Source organism: Lissotriton vulgaris, chromosome 6 (assembly GCF_964263255.1).
Source record: "Lissotriton vulgaris chromosome 6, aLisVul1.2, whole genome shotgun sequence".
Lineage (NCBI taxonomy): Eukaryota > Metazoa > Chordata > Amphibia > Caudata > Salamandridae > Lissotriton > Lissotriton vulgaris.
In genome coordinates, this window is record NC_141694.1 from 1,096,914,121 (window position 1) to 1,096,933,032 (window position 18,912).

Genomic DNA, 18,912 nt, shown 5'->3' on the forward strand with positions numbered 1-18,912 from the left:
TGGGTATGGGGGCGGAACCAGCAGCTTATAGTGTCCCTTGGTACGAGGCGTCCGGGTTGGTGGTACTGCCCAGTAAGTTGGGGAAGTTGCTGAGTTGGGAAGTTTGTTTATTTTTTCAAGACTCTGGGGCGGGAGACTACTCAGATGGACGAAGAATGATTATGCGATGGGACAATACACAGAGGCTTATCGCTTTAGAAATCTTACCTTACAGACACATCAAAATGATGGATAGAACATTTAAATTCCTGACGTGGAATGTCAGAGGACTGGCGCAGCCCTGGAAACAACAGAGAGTGCATGCCTATCTCATACCATATCATATAGCAATCACCTTCTTACAGGAGACACATGTCTGGGGAGATTGTTGTCAGAACTGGTAACATTCAATTGGGGTCCTCAGTAGCTCACCTTCCAGCAGCCTTGACTCAAGCTTAACTGCACTGAGCATCAAAGTGGCTAGACGGGGGGGATGGAATTAGGGTGGGTGATGTGGGGAGGGAGACCTGGAACGAGACGTTGTCCTTGATTAACTTTCATTTCATGCTTCATAAACTCTGACTATATTTAACATGGGTTAAGCAATGACAACATCCCTGTAAAGGAAAAGCAGGTTATGCATAGAACAGTAGTTGTGTACGTCTTCTCAGGTTTTATAGGCAAGTTCTGTTCCTATAATTCTCAAGGATACAATATTTCAAAAGGAAGCACACATTCATATAAAAAGGCACTTGGCTTTTAGACACAATGTTTCAGTAATAATGTGCTTTAACCACTGTAAAATATCACAGTGGTACTTCCAACAACCTTTTTGCAATACACAACATGGCACATATGCTAATGAGGCAGATTAATATTCAAACGCCCAAGGGAGTGCTCAGTGCTATGCATCAGAGTTCAAAATACGCGGATGTCCAGGAAGTGCTTCAGCGCGTTGTGACACGATGCAAAAGTCATCAGGTATGTAAATGCCCCCAAGAGTGCTTCAGCTCAATGTGCCCAAAATGCCTGAGTCATCAATATGTAAATGTCCAAAGAGCGCTTCTGGGCAATGTGCCAAGTTGCCCAAATCACCAAACATGTAAATGACAAAACAGTGCTTCAGCGCGAGGTATAAAAATGCCAAAATCACCAAACATGTAAATGACTAAAGAGCGCTTCAGCGCGATGTATAACAGTGCCAAAATGACCAAACAAGTAATTGACTAAAGAGCGCTTCAGCGCGATGTACAAGCGTGCCGAAATTACCAAACATGTAAATGCTCAAAAAACACTTCAGCACGATACGCAACTTTCTTTCAAAATGCAAATAACAAAAACAGCTCGTAGTTCCTTTCACGATGCTGTTGGTTAAGAAAGGAATGGTCTTCTTGCTGCAACCAAAATCTTCTTTCAGCAACCGGAGAACAAGAATAGCTGCTGCTCAAGCTCATGGTTCTCAATAACCAGCAATGAGAACAGGGTGTGGCCCCTATTTAAAGGGCTCAGGAAGAAGCTTCCAAAACAGGGTGTGGTCCCTATAAGCTTCCAGATTCCAGCTCACAGGTAAACTACTGTAGCTGAGAAGGGACAATAGGCCTTGATAACATCATAGTCTGCAGCAATCATTGGCACAGACAAGTGTGGAAGTCACACTAAGCAATGGCAAAAACAAGGAAAAACAGCAAACAGATATCATAATCTGCAACAAGCATTGGCACAGACAAGTGGCAAAGTCACAACAAGCATTGGTAAAAACAATAGAAAACAGTAAACAGGTGCCAGACAAGGTGCACCAGGAAACTGACGTGGCAGAATCATGACAATTGTCTCCCGGCGTTACGTAATCGATGGAGGGGACAGTTATCTGCAACATCATATACAGGGTTTGCAAGGGTGCTTTAATTTGGGTGGCCCCAGGGATACCATTTCAACAAAAAGGACATGTAATAGACACGGAGGGGCGGTTTGTGGTCCTATCTGGGTATTGGATGGTCGCAAACTCTGCTGTATTTCAATTATCTCCCAAATGAGGATAACCTCCAGTTTTTTTACTAACATGGTGAAAGTGGTGGCCCCCTACCTAGCTGGGCGTACTTGCGGGTGACTGTAACTGTGTACTGAGCCCGTTGTTAGGCCGTGAACACCCCAGGCTATGCACCAAGCCCCATATGATGTCACTATTAAAACAATAATAAAAAATGTAGGGTTAAATGACATATGGAGGGAGGGACACCCAAACACCGGTGCTTTCTTCTGCTATGCACCTGCAGCAGTACATATTATAGGCTGGACTACTTTTTTTACCCCAACCATTGCTAATCTGTCATGTGAGGTGACCTACCTGACAGGTACCTTCCGGATCATTCCCCACTCCTGCTATCTTTGTCACAAGAATGACCCCGACCGGCAGTCCCACAATGGCGCCTACGAGCGAAGGTACTTAAAGATCCCCCATTTTATAATACAATACAGATGTTATAGACTTTCTTGAAAACTAGGGGTGCTCCCTGACTAGAGCCCATGACTGGGAAGCAATGAAGGTGGTACTTCGGGGAGTGTGTATAAACACAACAAACGGGGTGCGGAAACAACTGAATGACGATCTAGATCGTGGTTAGGCCAAACTGTTAGAGATTGAAAAATCACTCCCATAACAGCCTTCCAGATTAGAGGAGTGCGGTCGCAAGCGTGGTACTGTGCTAGATGACTGGCACCAGATTAGAGAAGTACACTTATGCTGGCCACAAGCATAGATTACACAAATGGGGGTAAGAAGGGGGCATATTTTGGCCAGACTGGTGAGGCAGCCGGCTCCCCATGACCCCATCTTGGCAATGCAAGTTCCTGCAAGTACATTACATACATCTCAGGCAGCCATAAATAAGCTAGCACAACAGCACCTTACTGGCCTATATGTAATATCAGTGACAACGATAGCTCCCAACCGGACCATGCTCGAGGCTGATTTGACCAGAGTCTAAATCCTTGCGTCCCTAAAATACCAAAAGCTGGCAAAAACACTGGGCGAAGTCAGTCTGCCTGCAGAATTTAATCACAAATGTGTTGATCTAATTGTGGATAAACTGTTGGAGGTATATAATGAGACAATGCAATTGGGGGTCTTCCCGGACTCTGTGCGGGAGGCAGTGGAGGTGCTAGTTTCCAAGCCAGGCAAACTAGTTAATGAGGTGAAGTCAAACAGAGCTCTGTCGATGCTCAATGAAGATACTAAAATACTTAGTGGCCTACTAGCCTCCTGGATGCTCCCCCATCTACCTGTGCTCATACACGAGGACCAGTGTGGATTTATACCTAAGAGGAGCATTATGTTAAACCTCCAGAGACTAATTATTGTGCGCTTCCATTTCAAGACATAGAACAAGCCTTTTGATTTAGTAATATGGTTGTATATATATGGCAGGTAATGGGGTTTGGGCCCAAATTCATTGCAAGGGTAAAACTGATGTACACCATACCGATCACCAGAGTTATGACTGGCAACTGTGTCTCCGAGGCCTTCCACCATGCTGCGGCACATGGCAGGGATGCCCCTTATCGTAGCTGCTATTTGCAGTGGCAATGGAACCACTTTCTGTGTTATTGCGACAAAAGGCTCATGGACTGGGGTATTAAAGTGGGGGGACCGTGCATGTGGTATCGCTCTAAAATGATGATTCACTGACCCTGCTCACAGGCAGGTCGCTCCTCACGCTGCTGCATAACCTTGTATTTTTACCCTGTGCCTAACTTGTTTTCTTGCCCAGACTTGTTTTTCTGCTGTGCCTGTACTTGCTTTCTTGCCCAGACTTGCTTTTATTCCAGTGCCTGTACTTGCTTTCTTGCCCAGACTTCTTTTTATTCCCCTGTGCCTATACTTGCTTTCTTGCCAGGACTTGTTTTTATTCCTCTGTGCCTGTTCTTGCTCTGTCTCTGTGTCTGTACTTGCTTTCTTGCCCAGACTTGTTTTTATTCCCCTGTGCCTGCACTTGCTTTCTTGCCCAGACTTGTTTTTATTCCTCTGTGCCTTTACTTTTTTTCTTGCCTAAACTTGTTTTCCTTCCTGTGCCCAGTTCTCCAGCGGCCCGCCCGTTTTTCCTGCTGCTGCATTCCTGCGGCCCGCTCTTCTGCAATCCAATTCGCTGCCCAGCTCCCGCCTCCCAGCTGTTCCTCCCTCCCTCATCCCCTCATATAGAGGCCGTGCAGCGGCCACGCAGTGGCCATGTCGCTGGCACACCGAAGGTGCACCTAAGGCAAACCCGTCTGCGCCCGTCCGTGCCTGGCCAGCGCCAGGACCCATGTACCCCGCGAATGCCACGACGCCCAACACCGCTGCGATGCCTGAACCCTCCACTCACTCAACACCGGGCGATCATACACCTGCTTCCTGGCCACCCCGAAGCGCACCCACGGAGATTCACCTTCCGAAACTGCAGCTTCCCAAGCATCCGCCCCACCATGCTGCCGACCAAGAAAGAACTCAACCACCTCAGATGCATCCTTCTCAACACCCGCTCCGCCCGCAATCACGCCATTGAACTCTGGGACCTTCTCAACTCAAACTTCCCAGACGTCGCCTTCCTGACGGAGACCTGGCTGAGCCCCGCCTTGGCACTCGACATAGCCATAGCCGTCCCGGAAGGCTACATGATCACCAGCAGGGACCGCAGCAACGAAGCAGAAATCACCATCGTCCACAGGAACACTCTCGAGCCTCGACCAACACCGACGACACCCTCAGCACCACCGAACACCTGCACTTCCAGATCCACACCGACCCCAACACCACCCTCAGAAGAACCCTCATCTACAGAACCCCCGAACCCTGACCACAGTTCAGTGACTCCATCGCCGACTTCGTCAGCACACACGCCCTCGCCTCTACGGACTACATCCTCCTCAGGGACCTGAATTTCCACCTCGAGAACAACAATGCCACCAACTCCACCACCCTGATCGACAACCTAGCCAACCTTGGACTCAGAAAACACGTCACAACACCCACCCTCTCTACCGGTCACACGCTTGACCCCCATCTTCTCCGTAAGCCCCCACGTCTCCTTCAACCACACCACCAAACTCCACTGGACCGACCTTCGCTGCATCCACGTCACCTTCAAGAAACCCACCACGCACCACCGCACCAAACAGATGCCTCGCCGCTGCTGGAACAAAGTCACCGAAGACCAGCTAACCACCACCCTCGCCCATAGCCCACCCGCCGACCCCACCGACCCCGACACCGCCGCCCGCAACCTCAGACAGTGGATCAACGACTGCGCCAACATTCTCTCCCCGATCAAGAAACCCTCCGACAGTCACACCAACAAGAAAGCCAGCTGGTTCACTGAAGACCTCCGGGCATCCAAGCAAACCTGCCGAAAGCTGGAGAAGATCTGGCTCTGTGAACGAACACCGGAAAGCCACGCAGCCCACAAGAATGCCACCCGCGGACACCATCACCTCATCAGATCCGCCAAAAGGGCCTCCATCAAAAACCGCCTAGACAACAACACGTGCACCAGCAAAGAGCTCTTCAACACTGTGAAGGAACTCTCCAACCCCAGCTCCAACCCCAACAACGTCCCACCTTTGCAAGACCTGTGCAACTCACTGGCCACCTTCTTCCACTGCAAGATCGCAGACATCCACGACAGCTTCAACGCCACGACCGCCCCGACAACCACTGAGACATCCGCCCCCATGACCACCATCCGCACCAACCACTTGCTCTCCTGGAACAAAATCAACGACGACGACACCATCAAGATCATGAACACCATCCACTCCGGATCTCCGTCAGACCCATGCCCACACCACATCTTCAACAAAGCCAGCACATCCATCGCACCCCATCTCCGGAAAGTCATCAACACCTCCTTTGAGACAGCAACCTTCCCGGAGAGCTGGAAGCACGCCGAGATCAACGCCTAACTCAAGAAACCCAAGGAGGACCCCAAGGACCTCAAGAACTTCTGGCCCATCTCCCTGATCCCGTTCCCGGCAAAGGTCTTCGAGAAGACCGTCAACGAACAACTGACCCGCTACCTCGAGGAGAACATCATCCTGGACCCTTACCAGTCCGGGTTCTCCAGCAACCACAGCACCGAGACTGCCCTCATCGCCACCACTGATGACATCAAGTCCCTGCTTGACAACGGAGAAACGGCGGCCCTCATCCACCTGGACCTGCCATCCGCCTTTGATATGGCCTGCCACCACACACTACAAACACGCCTCCATAAAGCCGGGATCCAAAAGAAGGCCCTGGACTGGACCACCTCCTTCCTCTCTGGCAGAACACAGAGCGGCCGCCTTCCCCCCTTCCGCTCCAAAGCCACCGAGATCATCTGCGGCGTACCCCAGGGCTCATCCCTCACCCCAACTCTGTTTACCATCTACATGGCACCGCTCGCCCCAGTCGCACGTCGGAATGACCTCAACATCATCTCCTACGCCAATGACACCCAGCTGATCCTCTCCCTCACCAAGGACCCCCACACCACCAAAACCAACCTCTACAAAGGAATGAAGGCCGTCGCTGAATGGGTGAGGAACAGCCGACTGAAGCTGAACTCGGACAAGACAGAGTTCCTCATCCTCGGATCCACCCCTTCGGCCTGAGACGACTCATGGTGGTGACTACCCTGGGAACCGCTCCAACACCCACCGACCACGCATGCAACCTAGGGGTCATCCTCGACTACACCCTCTCCATGACTAAACAGGTCAACACCGTCTCTTCCTCCTGCTGCAACACCCTCCGCAGGATCTACAAGTGGATCCCCACTGAAACAAGAAGAACGGTCACCCAGGCCCTCGCCAGCAGCAGGTTGAACTACGGAGACGCCTTCTACACAGGAGCCTCGGCCAAACTCCTGAGACGGCTCCAACGCAGCCAGAAGGCCTCTGCACGCCTGATCCTTGACATCCCTTGCTGCAGCCACCTCACATCTCACCTGAGAGACCTGCACTGGTTCCCGGTCAACAAGAGGATAACCTTCAAGCTCCTCACCCACGCACACAAGGCACTCCACAACACCGGACCAACGTACCGCAACAGATGACTCAGCTTCTACACCCCCACCCGCCAGCTCCGCTCTTCCGCCCTCGCCTTCGCCACTGTCCCCCACTTCCGAAGAACAACCTCCGCCGGCAGATTGTTCTCCCACCTCGCCGCCAAGACCTGGAACACCCTCCCCATTCACCTACAGCAGACCTAAGACCTGCTGACCTTCAGAAAACTCCTCAAGACCTGGCTTTTCGAGCAGTAGCAGCATACCCCACCCCAGCGCCTTGAGACCCTCACAGGTGAGTAGTGCGCTTTACAAATGATATGATTGATTGATTAACTGTGTAACATCATAAACCAGCAGTAGCCCTGCCCATGCTGCAAACAGCACTGTTGGAGTTTGAATTGATTTCTGACTTAGTGGTTAACCCACAGAAATCGCAACTTATACTACTCGGCACACTGGCGGATGTAGACCTGTTAATGCTTTTGCAGTTACCATTGCCATGGTGCAGTGACAGGATCCGCTATCTGGATATTAGAATAGCCACAGAAAAACACTGGTTCCTTGGATTTGAATAGCTGAAGAGTCATGATGGGTCTCCAGGCGTCAATCCAAGTTTTGAAGGACCTCCCAATGACAATGATGGGTAGGTCAAGATGGTAAAACTGCCCCACTGCTTATATGTTATGCAGAGCTCTCTGTATGAAATCCCCCGCACATGCTTCCGTGAGCTTGATGGCCTCCTCAGGGAAATACTATGGTCCACAAAATGGAAAAGAATAGACTCTGTACGCTGCAACACTCCTGGGTCAGAGGGGGCATTGAACTCCCTAATCTAGAGTATTGCTATCTAGCAGCAAACCTCCAACATGCGATCCATTGGTTCGATGAGCGGGATAATTGGGAAAAGAGATTATGGAGGCCGCTAGATCATCAAGGAGGTCTACCTGAGCTCCTAATGATAGGGGAGCGCATCCTGCACACTTTTTCATTTTTAATTAGACAGGTGTGAGCATATGGGAACAGTCGGTCACACTGTCCTACGCAGGGCTCCATATGCTCGTGACATGCCAATACGGACAATTAAACCCTTTGCAGATATAGAGCACATGTCAGTGAGTAAATGGAAAGCTGGTGGCTGCGAAGTGTTGGGAGATCTGTATCTTGAGGGTCAATTTATAACTTACGATGATGCAGCAGAATCATCTGCCTTTGGCGTAGGGTAATACCTACAGTATAGTAAGATGTCAGCCACTGCACGCAAACTCTGGGCTGGTTTCCCGGAGGAGCCAGCCCCCTTCCGGATACTGAATAGACTACTGGACATAATGGGGGCGGAAAACGCATCACCCACTTATACAGAGCACTACGTGGGGATGCTTTGCTGATCATTCCAAAAGCCTAAATTAGATGGGAGTAAGGTTTGGAGCTAGATAATTCCCCACGGGACTGGCAAAAGGTCCATGAACAAGTGCCTAAAATTAGCACAAATGCCCGATTTAAATACAGTACAATTATGTCCACCAATTATATCTCAACCCTAAAACCCTGCATGCTATCTACCCAGCCCGGCCTGATGAATGCCCGAGATGCAAGGTCCCTTCGGCTAATTTTTTACTCATGGTCTGGCAAAGTACATACATTGAGCCGTACTAGAAGGAGGTCTACAGACAATCAAACATGCTACGGGATGTGAATTCGAGGGCACCCCCTGAGAGGTGCTGCTGGGCCTGCTCCTGGCCTAAGTCAAAAGAAAGCTAAGTCTTATCCAAGAATATGAAGAAGGGTTACCTAAAAAGAAAGAAAGTAATGAGTCTCTTTAAAAATAGAACATTTCAAGCATGAATGAATGTAAACAAATAATAAAGCATTACGTCAGCATAAATGTAAACACAAGTCATAAACCATCAACCACTAAGGAGTGGGATGGGTGGGATAATGTCAGCCTCCGTGTCTTTAATGAAATCCAGATTCTCTAGTCATGGTAATAGGAGAACCGCAATTTCATTACAAGAACGAAGGCTACAATATGCATGTTGGTAGTTTTGTAATACAACATTAGACATATGTTCGATAGGTTTACAGTAAAGTCTAGCAAAGGTACTAGCGGTTGACCAGTCGTCCGCTTTAAGAATATCATCTAACTTACCTCCAGACCATAGAGATTTACTGGCCATAGCACCTCTAATAGAATGAGCTTGAAATTTTGATAAATCAATACCTGCTAAGTTCATGGCTGTCTTAACCCATCTAGCAATGGAAGTAGCGGTTATAGCTCTATGAGGTTTGATAAAGGAAATAAGAAGTTGTTTTTCATTAAAAGGACGTAAACTGGACATTCTTTGGTCATATGCTTCATGCACTCGACCACGCAAAGGTTTGGGAAAGGATCTAAACGGGGATAGAAGATAGAGTCAGACATGGTTTTGGTTCTTCTGTAAACCTCGAATTTGACACCAAATAAGTTATAAGACCTATTAGAGATCTCCAAGGCTATGACATCAGATACTCTACGACAAGAAATAAGACAAAGAAGTGTTGCTAGTTTGATGGAGAGGAGTTTTCTATTCAGAAAAGTATTTTCAGGTCAGGAGTTGAAAAGATCCAGAATCAAGTTCACATCCCATAGGGTATCATATTTGGGTTTTGGGGGTATCTTCAAACGAATGCTCTTCATTACTCTGCAAACAATAACATTTTTACCCACAGTTTGTCCGATGACAAGTGCATGACCAGGGGAGATTGCAGATCTATAGAAATTGATAGATCTATAACTTAAACCTTTATCAAATAATTCAACCAGAACGTTTACTACATCAACGATAGGTGCCTGAAGGGAATCCAAATTCCTTTCCAGGCACAAACGTACCCAGGATTTCCAAATGTTATTGGATCGGTAGTGGGTACCTGGTGCCCAAGACTCTCTAAGGAGATTTGCAGCTCCAAACAAGAAGGTTCAAACTCCCCGTTTGGGTTAGGAGATGGGAATCTCCGTTTACGTCTGTGAGGAGATTCAATAGAAAAGGGATTAAGAAGGAAATGTCGCATGCTAGTTCCAGAGTGGTGGGGAACCATGCTTGGGATGGCCAAAACTGAGTTATCAGGACCAGAGAGCACCCTTCTTGTCTCACTTTCTGTAAGACCCTCTGGATCATAGCAAAGGGAGGAAAGACATATGCGTTGATTCCTGACCAAGGTTGCAGGAAGGCATTCACTGCTAGGGCACCGGGATCCGGCATCCAGCTGAAATAATTCTCTAGTTGATACGTGAGACGGCTCGCAAAAAGGTCAATCTCGAAAGGGTCCCAAATCTTGTTCAGGGAATTGAAGACAAGTGGATTGAGTTTCCAATCGCTGTGATTCAATAGGAATCTGGAATTCCAATCGGCAGAGATGTTCGATTTCCCTGGAAAGTATTGTGCTCTGAGTGCAATTTTGTGTTCTAGACAGAACATCCAGAGTTTCCTGGCTAGATTTGGTACTGCCCAAACGATTGATGTAAGCTACAGCGGACATATTGTCCATCTTTAAAATGACCTATCTCCCCTGGAGCGAATGTTTGAAGCTCATAAGAGCATAAAGGCCAGCCGTAAGTTCCAGGAAGTTGATGTGGTGAGATGATTCTTCCTGAGACCAGATCCTTCCTGTGTTCTGGTCCAAAAGGCATGCACCCCAACCATGAATGGAAGCATGGGATTCCAAAACAAAATCTGGTTCTGAACCAAAGATTGCCTTTCCATTCCAGGCTTCTAGGTTGTCCAACCACTAGACTAGTTCTGATTTGGCGTCCTGTTCTAGTGTAATCCGATCTTCGTACCCGAGACCAGATCTCAGAGCTCTGCCTTTTATTCTTAGTAAGGCTCGATAATTCAGTAGGCCTGGAAAAATTGCTTGACTAGAAGAAGAGAGAAGACCCAAGAGCCTGGCTAGATCCCTCAGTGGAAGGTCTGTTTGTCTCAAAATATGTCTTATTTCTTTCTTTATCTTTGATATTTTGGTGGAAGGAAGGAGGAGGAGACACTTGGAGGTATCTAGGGTGAAACCGAGGAAACCCAGTGATTTTGAGGGAGTCAGGATAGACTTTTCTTTGTTTATAATAAAACCTAGACTTTCTAGAAGATTCATGACTGTTTCTAGGTCTAGGGAGAATCTGTTGAAGGTCTTGAGGCATTATCAGAATGTCATCGAGAAAAATGATAAGGCGAATACCTCTTTCTCTCAGGAAAGAGGCGACCGTCCTCATAACCTTGGTAAAACACCAAGGGGCGGAGCAAAGTCCAAACGGAAGTGCCTGGAACTGATAAAGGTGATTTTTCCACATAAATTGGAAGAAAGGCTGTGGAATCCGGCCATAGAAATCGTGAAAAACACGTCCTTTAAATCCAGTTTGACCAACCAGTCTTCTTTCAAGAGGAGGTCTCTCAGGAGGTGGATACCCTCCATCTTGAAATGTCTGTAGACTAGAAATGTGTTGAGACTTTTCAAATTCATCACCGGCCTCCAGCCTTTTCCTTTTTTCTCTACGAGGACAAATGTACTTATGAATGTTAAAGTGTCCAAAAGAACTTCTATTATTGCACCTTTCTTGAGCATAGAGGATATTTCCTCTTCCACTATTTCTTGTTTTTCCAAAGAGAAAGGTATGTCTTTTGGGAAGGAAGATTGTAAGGTAACTTGAACAAAATCTATCATGAAGCCTTTGACTGTGTTCAGGACCCATGGGTCTTGAGGGATCAACTTCCAATTTTGGAAAAAAGCTTGAGTCTGCCTCCCACCTTTAAGGGGACAGAAGGGGCAGGGGGGGGGAAGAGCTCTTACTTGTTGGATTGGCGCTGAATGCCCCGCGGGATCTTGATCCTCTTGAACCACAAGTTCCTCTCCCGCGCTGGGGGTAGAAGGTGGGTCCGTTGAATTGTTGGTATCCCCAACCAAAGCCACAGTATCGTTGATAGGGCCTCTGGTTAAATCGTCTGGAAGAAAGGCCCCTTCTCCCGGCCCTCCCAAAAAGGTTATTATGAAATACTCTTTTCATATTTTGTTGGGCCTTGTCTAGGGCTATAAAGGTCGAGACATATTTCCCAAGTGACTTTATTAATTCTTTTCCAAAAAGAAGTCCTTTTGGATTCGAAGTTGGCTCCTTGACGGCCATATCGAAAAGCTTGGGGTCAATCTTGTAAAGGATCAATCTACGCCTCTCAGCGTTAATGCTAGCATTAGCGTTGCCTAAGAGTATTATTGCCCTTTGACTCGAGCCTCTAATAAGGTTAACATCAAGGGGAGTCCCGTGGATATGGCTCTCCTCAGCCGAGTCAAGGATTTTTGTTAGGGGGCCAAGGACGTCCAGAAGACTGGTCCTGGCAACCTTTAAATAATTTTTCTATACCCTTTATCGGGTCACGACCGAGTTTAAAGAGAAATTTTATAAGCTCTGGGTCAAGATTAGGAGTTTGACAAGTCTTATCTTCGATGATGGGTCTTGAGCATTCTACTCTAAGAATATTTCTAGTGTCTCTTTCCAGCAGGTTGCAAAGCCATTTCTTAATAAATTTAGAAACGTGGTCCTTTGGCAACCATTGTGAATATCTAGGATCTAGGATGCTTTAAATTTAAAGGCGAAAACATATCTTCCCCCAAAGGGTTTAGAATGTTGTCTTTTGAGGAGGGAAGATATTCCTCCTCTGTGTTGAATAGGTCATCATCTTCATCCTCTAGATCTAATATGTACTCGTCAGATACATCTAAGAATTCATCATTGAGGGTATATTGGTCATCTTTGATATTGTTTTGAGCACTATTTGATATTGTGCCACTACGGGCATCCGAATTATTCGTGCCGCGAAGGGCACCTTCCACTGTTGTGCCGCAAGGGACACCCTTTGAAGCTGAGGTGCGAGGACCTCCAATTAGATTTGAGGTGTTAAAACCTCCCACATATGAAGAGGTGCTGGGACCTTCATTGCTCATAGGGGTACACATTTCAATATTGTCAGATTTCTTAATTTGTTTACCCCTCAAGTCAGGTGCTCCATTAGATATATCCTCTTGAGAGGGAAGCGGTCTTTTGTTGGGGATGACCTGACCAAGGGTCTCCAACATACATAATCTCATTTCCTTTTGGAGCATTACCCTGAAGCTCTCATTATCAAAGGTAGGAAAGGAGGCTCTAGCCTGCTCGGAGTCAGAGTCAGACATATCTTACCTTTTTTTTTTTTTCATGCAGAGATGCTCCTTAAGAAAATATAAATCTCAGAGAAGGGCCTGATTATATGCCCTATGTATTCTTAGTATCAATTATTATGTCTCCTGTATTAAGGTTTGAATCTCCTGTAATTTTCTCTGTTTAATAGTTTTAAATCACCCCCCCTTTTTTTTTATTATGGGCATAAAAAAAGTATTGAATGTGAGTTCCGGTGGAAAAATCTGCGAGAAACCAGCTTTCCGAGTACAGCTCAGTGTAAACTGCCGATCGCGAGTCTGGTTGTCATGGGGATGCTTGAAAGCAATCCCCCAGGCCCATGACCAGACGTGGTGGCAGAGGAAAGGCCCTTGGCAGCCCTAGCTTGGGATGTATACTTGCCAAACAACGCATTGCAATTAAATGGATGAATGTGAATCAAGTTGGCAAATCCTAGTTGACGAATAATGGCACATAGCTATGTGATACAAGTAACCAACTATTAACATTGAAAATTAATAAAGATATATTTTTTTTAAACTTGGGTTTTCATAGCAAACCTTGATTGAGCAAATCTTGGAAAGCAGTGGTGAAACACAACCATGTGGAAAGGCTGTGCTTACTTCAGCAAGCTAAAGTGTAAAGGTATCGCACAGGGGAGTGGGATACACTTCCAAAGATCGTATTAAAATGACAGGATTTGAATTGTTTTACATTCCCATGCTACAGTTGTATTTATTTGTTAACATAATGACATGCCATACTTGATACTCAGAAGTATAAGAAAGAGTTCAAACAATATAATTATGGCAGTGATTTCCTTCTGAGAAACGAAGTGTGAGATTCCATGAATATATTTCAGCTTGCAAGAGTTTGTGGAAGGTATGAAGCATTCTGAATGTTGAGTCTGTACTATAGAAGATAAGTATTTCTTACTTCCTGGTATCACCACTACAATCTATGATTACGGGGAACTCTTCCATTAAATATTGCGATTACTGTTCCGCATGTAGCCACAAGATGGCAGAAAAGACACGTGTGTTCATATGTGAACGTTGTCAAGCAGCAGAATGAGCGACACAAGTGCAGATGCTGCACAGGCTTGCACAAAGAGCAGACCCCCACCAGGATATAAAAACTCAAATTTTGCAGGCAGTTTTATAAAAATAACAGGATTTTACAAAAGCGCAAATTTCCCAATTTTTTTTTGGGGGGGGGGCATATCCAGTGGAGGGGTGGGTGGCGGGAGCGGGTGCTCTTTTAGATACATGCCAGCTATTCCCACTAACATGCTGGTGTTAGATCCCCGCCAGTAGAAACAATCACGGGCGGAGGCAGGTTACGGTATTCACTGGAGCTTTATTCAACCCCTGCCCCCTAGCCCCGTTTCTGTTGACCGCCTCTTCCTTTCTCGAGGCTTTCCTCCCCTAGCTATGCCTGACTCTGGGACAATCAGAAGACAGGCATAGCGATGTGACATCTCCCCCTTTTGTATTTTGAGTGTTCAGTGTCTCTTTCAGAGCTCTTCAATGAATCGGATAGGCCTTTGAGTATTCCCTCGCGGTCGGCTGGGTTGTGATTGACTGTGAGGATGTTCTCTTCTCATATCATGGGTCTCCGATATCTGTATGGGTTCCTCTGGATTGTTCTCTTCTTCACTTGACACGTCCGGGTCCCAGTCGGGCACCCGAGTCCTAGTGTAGGCTGTCGAGTTGCATCTTTTGAAATGCGACACATTTCTAGTCGTTATTTTGCTTCCAGACTCAGCAGTGATCTTGGTTCCTTTCGTTCTTGTTACTTGCAGCAGGTGATCATGGTAACGGCTATCTGCCTTGGATTTCCTTTCTCGTCTCACCAGCACCCAGTCTCCTACTCGGATATCAGATATCTTGGCGTGTCTGCGGTGGTCTGCATATTCCTTCATTTTCGCCTTCTTGGTAAGATCCAATTCGACCAATGTCTTGTGGTCTGACGTTGTGATTCCGGACTGTGTGACAGCGTCTGTGGTTGGTATCCGGGTGCAAGGGGTCCGGCCGAGCATCAGAGTGGCAGGACATTGGTTCGTGGTGCCGTGTGGCGGGGTCCTGTATGCCTGCAGTACTTCATTTAGTGCCGGTTGAATATCACGGTGGGTTAACTCAGCTTGTTGGACTGTCTTTTTAAAAGTGGCCATAAATCGTCTCGCTCTTGGGACGCGAGGTTGAACGTGTATTTCGTGTAGTCTAGGTTCCGCTTGGGGAGAAATTTCTTGTTTAACGCTTCTCTCATGTCCTCATATGACACAGCATTGGCCGAAGGTAGGTCTTTGATGAGTTGTTGGATGTCTTTGCCTACAAGATTGCGTAGGGCTATAAGTTGTTGGCCGGGGTCACGGACTTGTGACCCCTTCATGAAGTCCTCAAAGTCCTCAAGCCAACTCCTCCATGCGGGCCCATGCTTCTACCAGACATCTGTGGTAGTGGTTCAGGGGGGCGAAAGTATGATACTCCCATGAGTATCGGTCCAGGAGGCGGGGCGCCATGTGCTATACAGGGCGCTGCTTGCTGTGTTGAGTCAGGGTCCAACATGGTGGGGAGCAGCGTGACTCTGGTGGGCCTTAGAGATGTTCACAGAAGTTCGGTCACACTTTGCCAGGCTCCAGGAGTCTTTTTAGTAAGATGTCTGACCTTAAAATGCCCGCCGCGTCAGGACTAAGCTTATCTAATGCAAGAGTGCCTGACTACAAAATGGGCACCGGAAGAGACATGCAGGAGCTTCGCTTCCATTTTCATGGGGCATTATTGTTGAGCTTGCCCCAGTTTGCAGCTGCCTCCCTTGATGTTTGCTGGCCAATTAGGCCCTTCGCCGCAATCTTTGTTTATTTAGGGGCACGCTGTCTTCTCCCGCATTTCGTTCTTTTTTTTTTTTCAGGCGCTCCCCTCTCATTAGCGGCAGCTCGCGCTTCTCCACGTTTGCGGGGATGTCGAGGGGGGTGTCTTTGATCCCGCCCCTCAACGCCAGTTTTAGATTCCCGCCAGTAGAAAGAATCAAGGACGGAGACAGGTTATGGTATTCACTGGAGCTTTATTCAACCCCTACCCCCTAGCCCCATTTCCGTTGACTACCTCTTCCTTCCCCGAGGCTCCTCCCTTTCCTCCCCTAGCTATGCCTGACTCCGGGACAATGAGAAGACAGGCATAGCGATGTGACAGCTTGCATACTCTGACATATTGTAGTTCATGGTGAAATGTCCGTATTTTCAAAAAACTAGAAAGCTGATTTTTCAAATAAAGTGACTGCATTTGCAAAATATATTTCAAGGTAATATCTGCGTTTCACAATAGTCATTGGTGAAGCCAGTGGATCTGGTCATAGATGGTGTAATAATTGTGTGTGTTTATATATATATATATTTGCAAAAAATGGCTTAAATAAACAAATACATAAGCAAAGGAAGGAAGGAATCGCCTAGTAGCACACAAGCCTGGCAGTACTTTCAGGCAGCTGTGCACATAATCTGTCCAGCGAGCTAGTGGATCAATCAATCAAACAGGATTTATAAAGCGCTGTGTATCCAGGAGCGGAGAGCCAAGCTGCTTGGGTTGAATCATTTGAACATCCAGATGTAGAGTCCCCTTCTGAATTCCTGAAAAGAGGTTGAGGTCCAGAGATGGAGAAGAAAGCTGTTCCAGGACTTTGTGGTGAGGTATGAGAGGGAGCATCGTCCACTGTTGCTTTGCTGGATGTGGGTGTGTGACTAAGGGAGAGGGAGGTGGAGCACAGGTGTCTGGAGGGTTGGTGGAAGCTCAGGTAGTGGATGATATACGCTGGTCCTTGATTATGGAGGAATTTGTAGGCGTGAGTCAGCATCTTGATTTGGCACCTCTTGTGGACAGGGAGCTAGTGGAGTTTTTTTAGGTGTGGGGTGATGTGAGTACATTTGGGGATGTTGAGGATGAGTCTGACCCCTGAGTTCTGTATGGTCTGCAGTCTCTTCATAGAGTGCATTGCCCTAGTCCAAGACGCTAGTGACGAAGGCTTGAGTGATGGTGCGTCTGTTGGTGAATGGGAGCCATTTCAAGGTCTTTCAGAGCACGTGAAGAGTGAGGCAGCAGGTAGAGGAGACACTTCGCTGATCAGGTTTTTTATGGTGAATTTGCTGTCCAGAATGATGCTGAGGTGTGGTATGTGGGAATGGGCAAGGGTCCCAGCTCAGTGGGCCACCAGGAGGCGTTCCACAGGGAGGTGCTGTTTCAGAAGATCAGAACCTCTGATTTGTATGTTTTGAGTTTGAAGAAGTTGTTTTGTATCCAGTCAGTGACGCTGGTCATGCACAATGGCCCACATGGTGGATGGGTTTTCAGATAGAGAGAGGATGAGCTGGGTGTCGTCTGCGTAGGAGATGATGTTCAGTCCATGGGTTCTGACGAAGTTGGCAAGGAGGTATCATTTAGGCGTTGAACAGAGTATGGATGAGGGATGAACTTTGAGGGATGGTGAGGATCATGTTTTTAAGTTACAAGCTGAAGGGTGGAAGACGGGTTCTCTGATTTATTCCGATGAAGAAGGAAATGATCCATTTGAGGGCACCTTCTTGGAAGAAGTAAACAGACCCATGCCACATGCTGTATGCTCAGGTGGGCAGAAATAAAATATGAATGATGCTTGAAAAAAATCAATGGACTGAAAGCTTCTGTATGTATATATGTATGTATGTCTGTACTATCACTATTGGTTTTCAAAAACATGAGGCTGGCAAGACAGATAAAACTAGGCATTACCTAATAATAAATGCCTAGTATGTATGTATTCCTGGAGGAGTGGTAATTTACTGCTGATGGTACCACTTCTATGATGAAGCCCCATGATTTATTTTCTACTGCAGAAAGAATGTTACCTATATAAATGATGTTAACATTTGACACATTTAAACTTTTTAATGTTGTAATGAATACATGCTTTCAATATATTTTCAGCTGTTACCAGGTTTATCAAATGTAATGCTTTTTTTCTTTCAACATTTTAAAAGTTTGTTTTCTGTTTGCAGGCAAAAGAAGATAAAAGCAGAAACAATTACATACTTAGAAGTTAAAGCATCAGATGTTTGACATAATAGCAAGGACAAAATATTGCCCCATCACAAGTGCACCAGAAATGTTTTATAAAAAATATGTAATTGTGTTAAGTTTTTGTGTGAAGCTCTATACATGACAACATACAAAATAATAAACCATGGAATATTTTACATTTTAAACAAGTTTCGTTTTTATTGTAGTCCTGTTATAGAACCAACTTGTAACACTCATGTTTTCTTCAGCAGAGCTCCAAAGGCAAAGAAATGGCGAAAACACACAATGATGTAATGTTAGTGCATCAGTATATTTTACCCTTCACCTCTGAGGAATACTGCCTTTTACAGGACGTAGAGCTTAATAAGTAAAAACTTATACACAAGGGGCCAAATGTTTTTACAGAGTATGCCAAATGCTGGGATTGTCGGATAGCAAGGCTGTCATGTTTTGATTACCTCCCACCACACCTTTTTCTTACACCGCTCTGCACTTCCTGTCTCTTTATTTCACTCTTGCAGGTTCCTTTTCATCCATGCTTTCTCACTTGGTCACTATTGTTCCATCTTGCTCTTCCTCCTTCTTTTTCTATCTTTCTCTGTCTTGCTCTTTATCAAAGTCTGATTATGGGAAATAAGTCCAATTTCCCGCAACTCTGTACCGGCCCCCCGCCTGCACATTAAATACTGGTTGG

The 18,912-nt window shown here is 46.5% G+C and overlaps 1 protein-coding gene across 1 annotated transcript in view; it reads left to right on the plus strand.

Annotated features, from left to right (window-relative positions):
- LOC147708470 (solute carrier family 22 member 2-like) overlaps positions 1 to 18,401 on the plus strand; it is a 545,897-nt gene extending 527,496 nt beyond the window's left edge. Inside the window, exon 11 of the mRNA XM_086927158.1 lies at positions 18,197 to 18,401. Coding sequence (XP_086783284.1) covers positions 18,197 to 18,257 — 61 coding nt within the window. The 3' untranslated portion in view covers positions 18,258 to 18,401. The remainder of the gene's footprint in view (positions 1 to 18,196) is intronic.
- Positions 18,402 to 18,912: the final 511 nt, after the last annotated feature.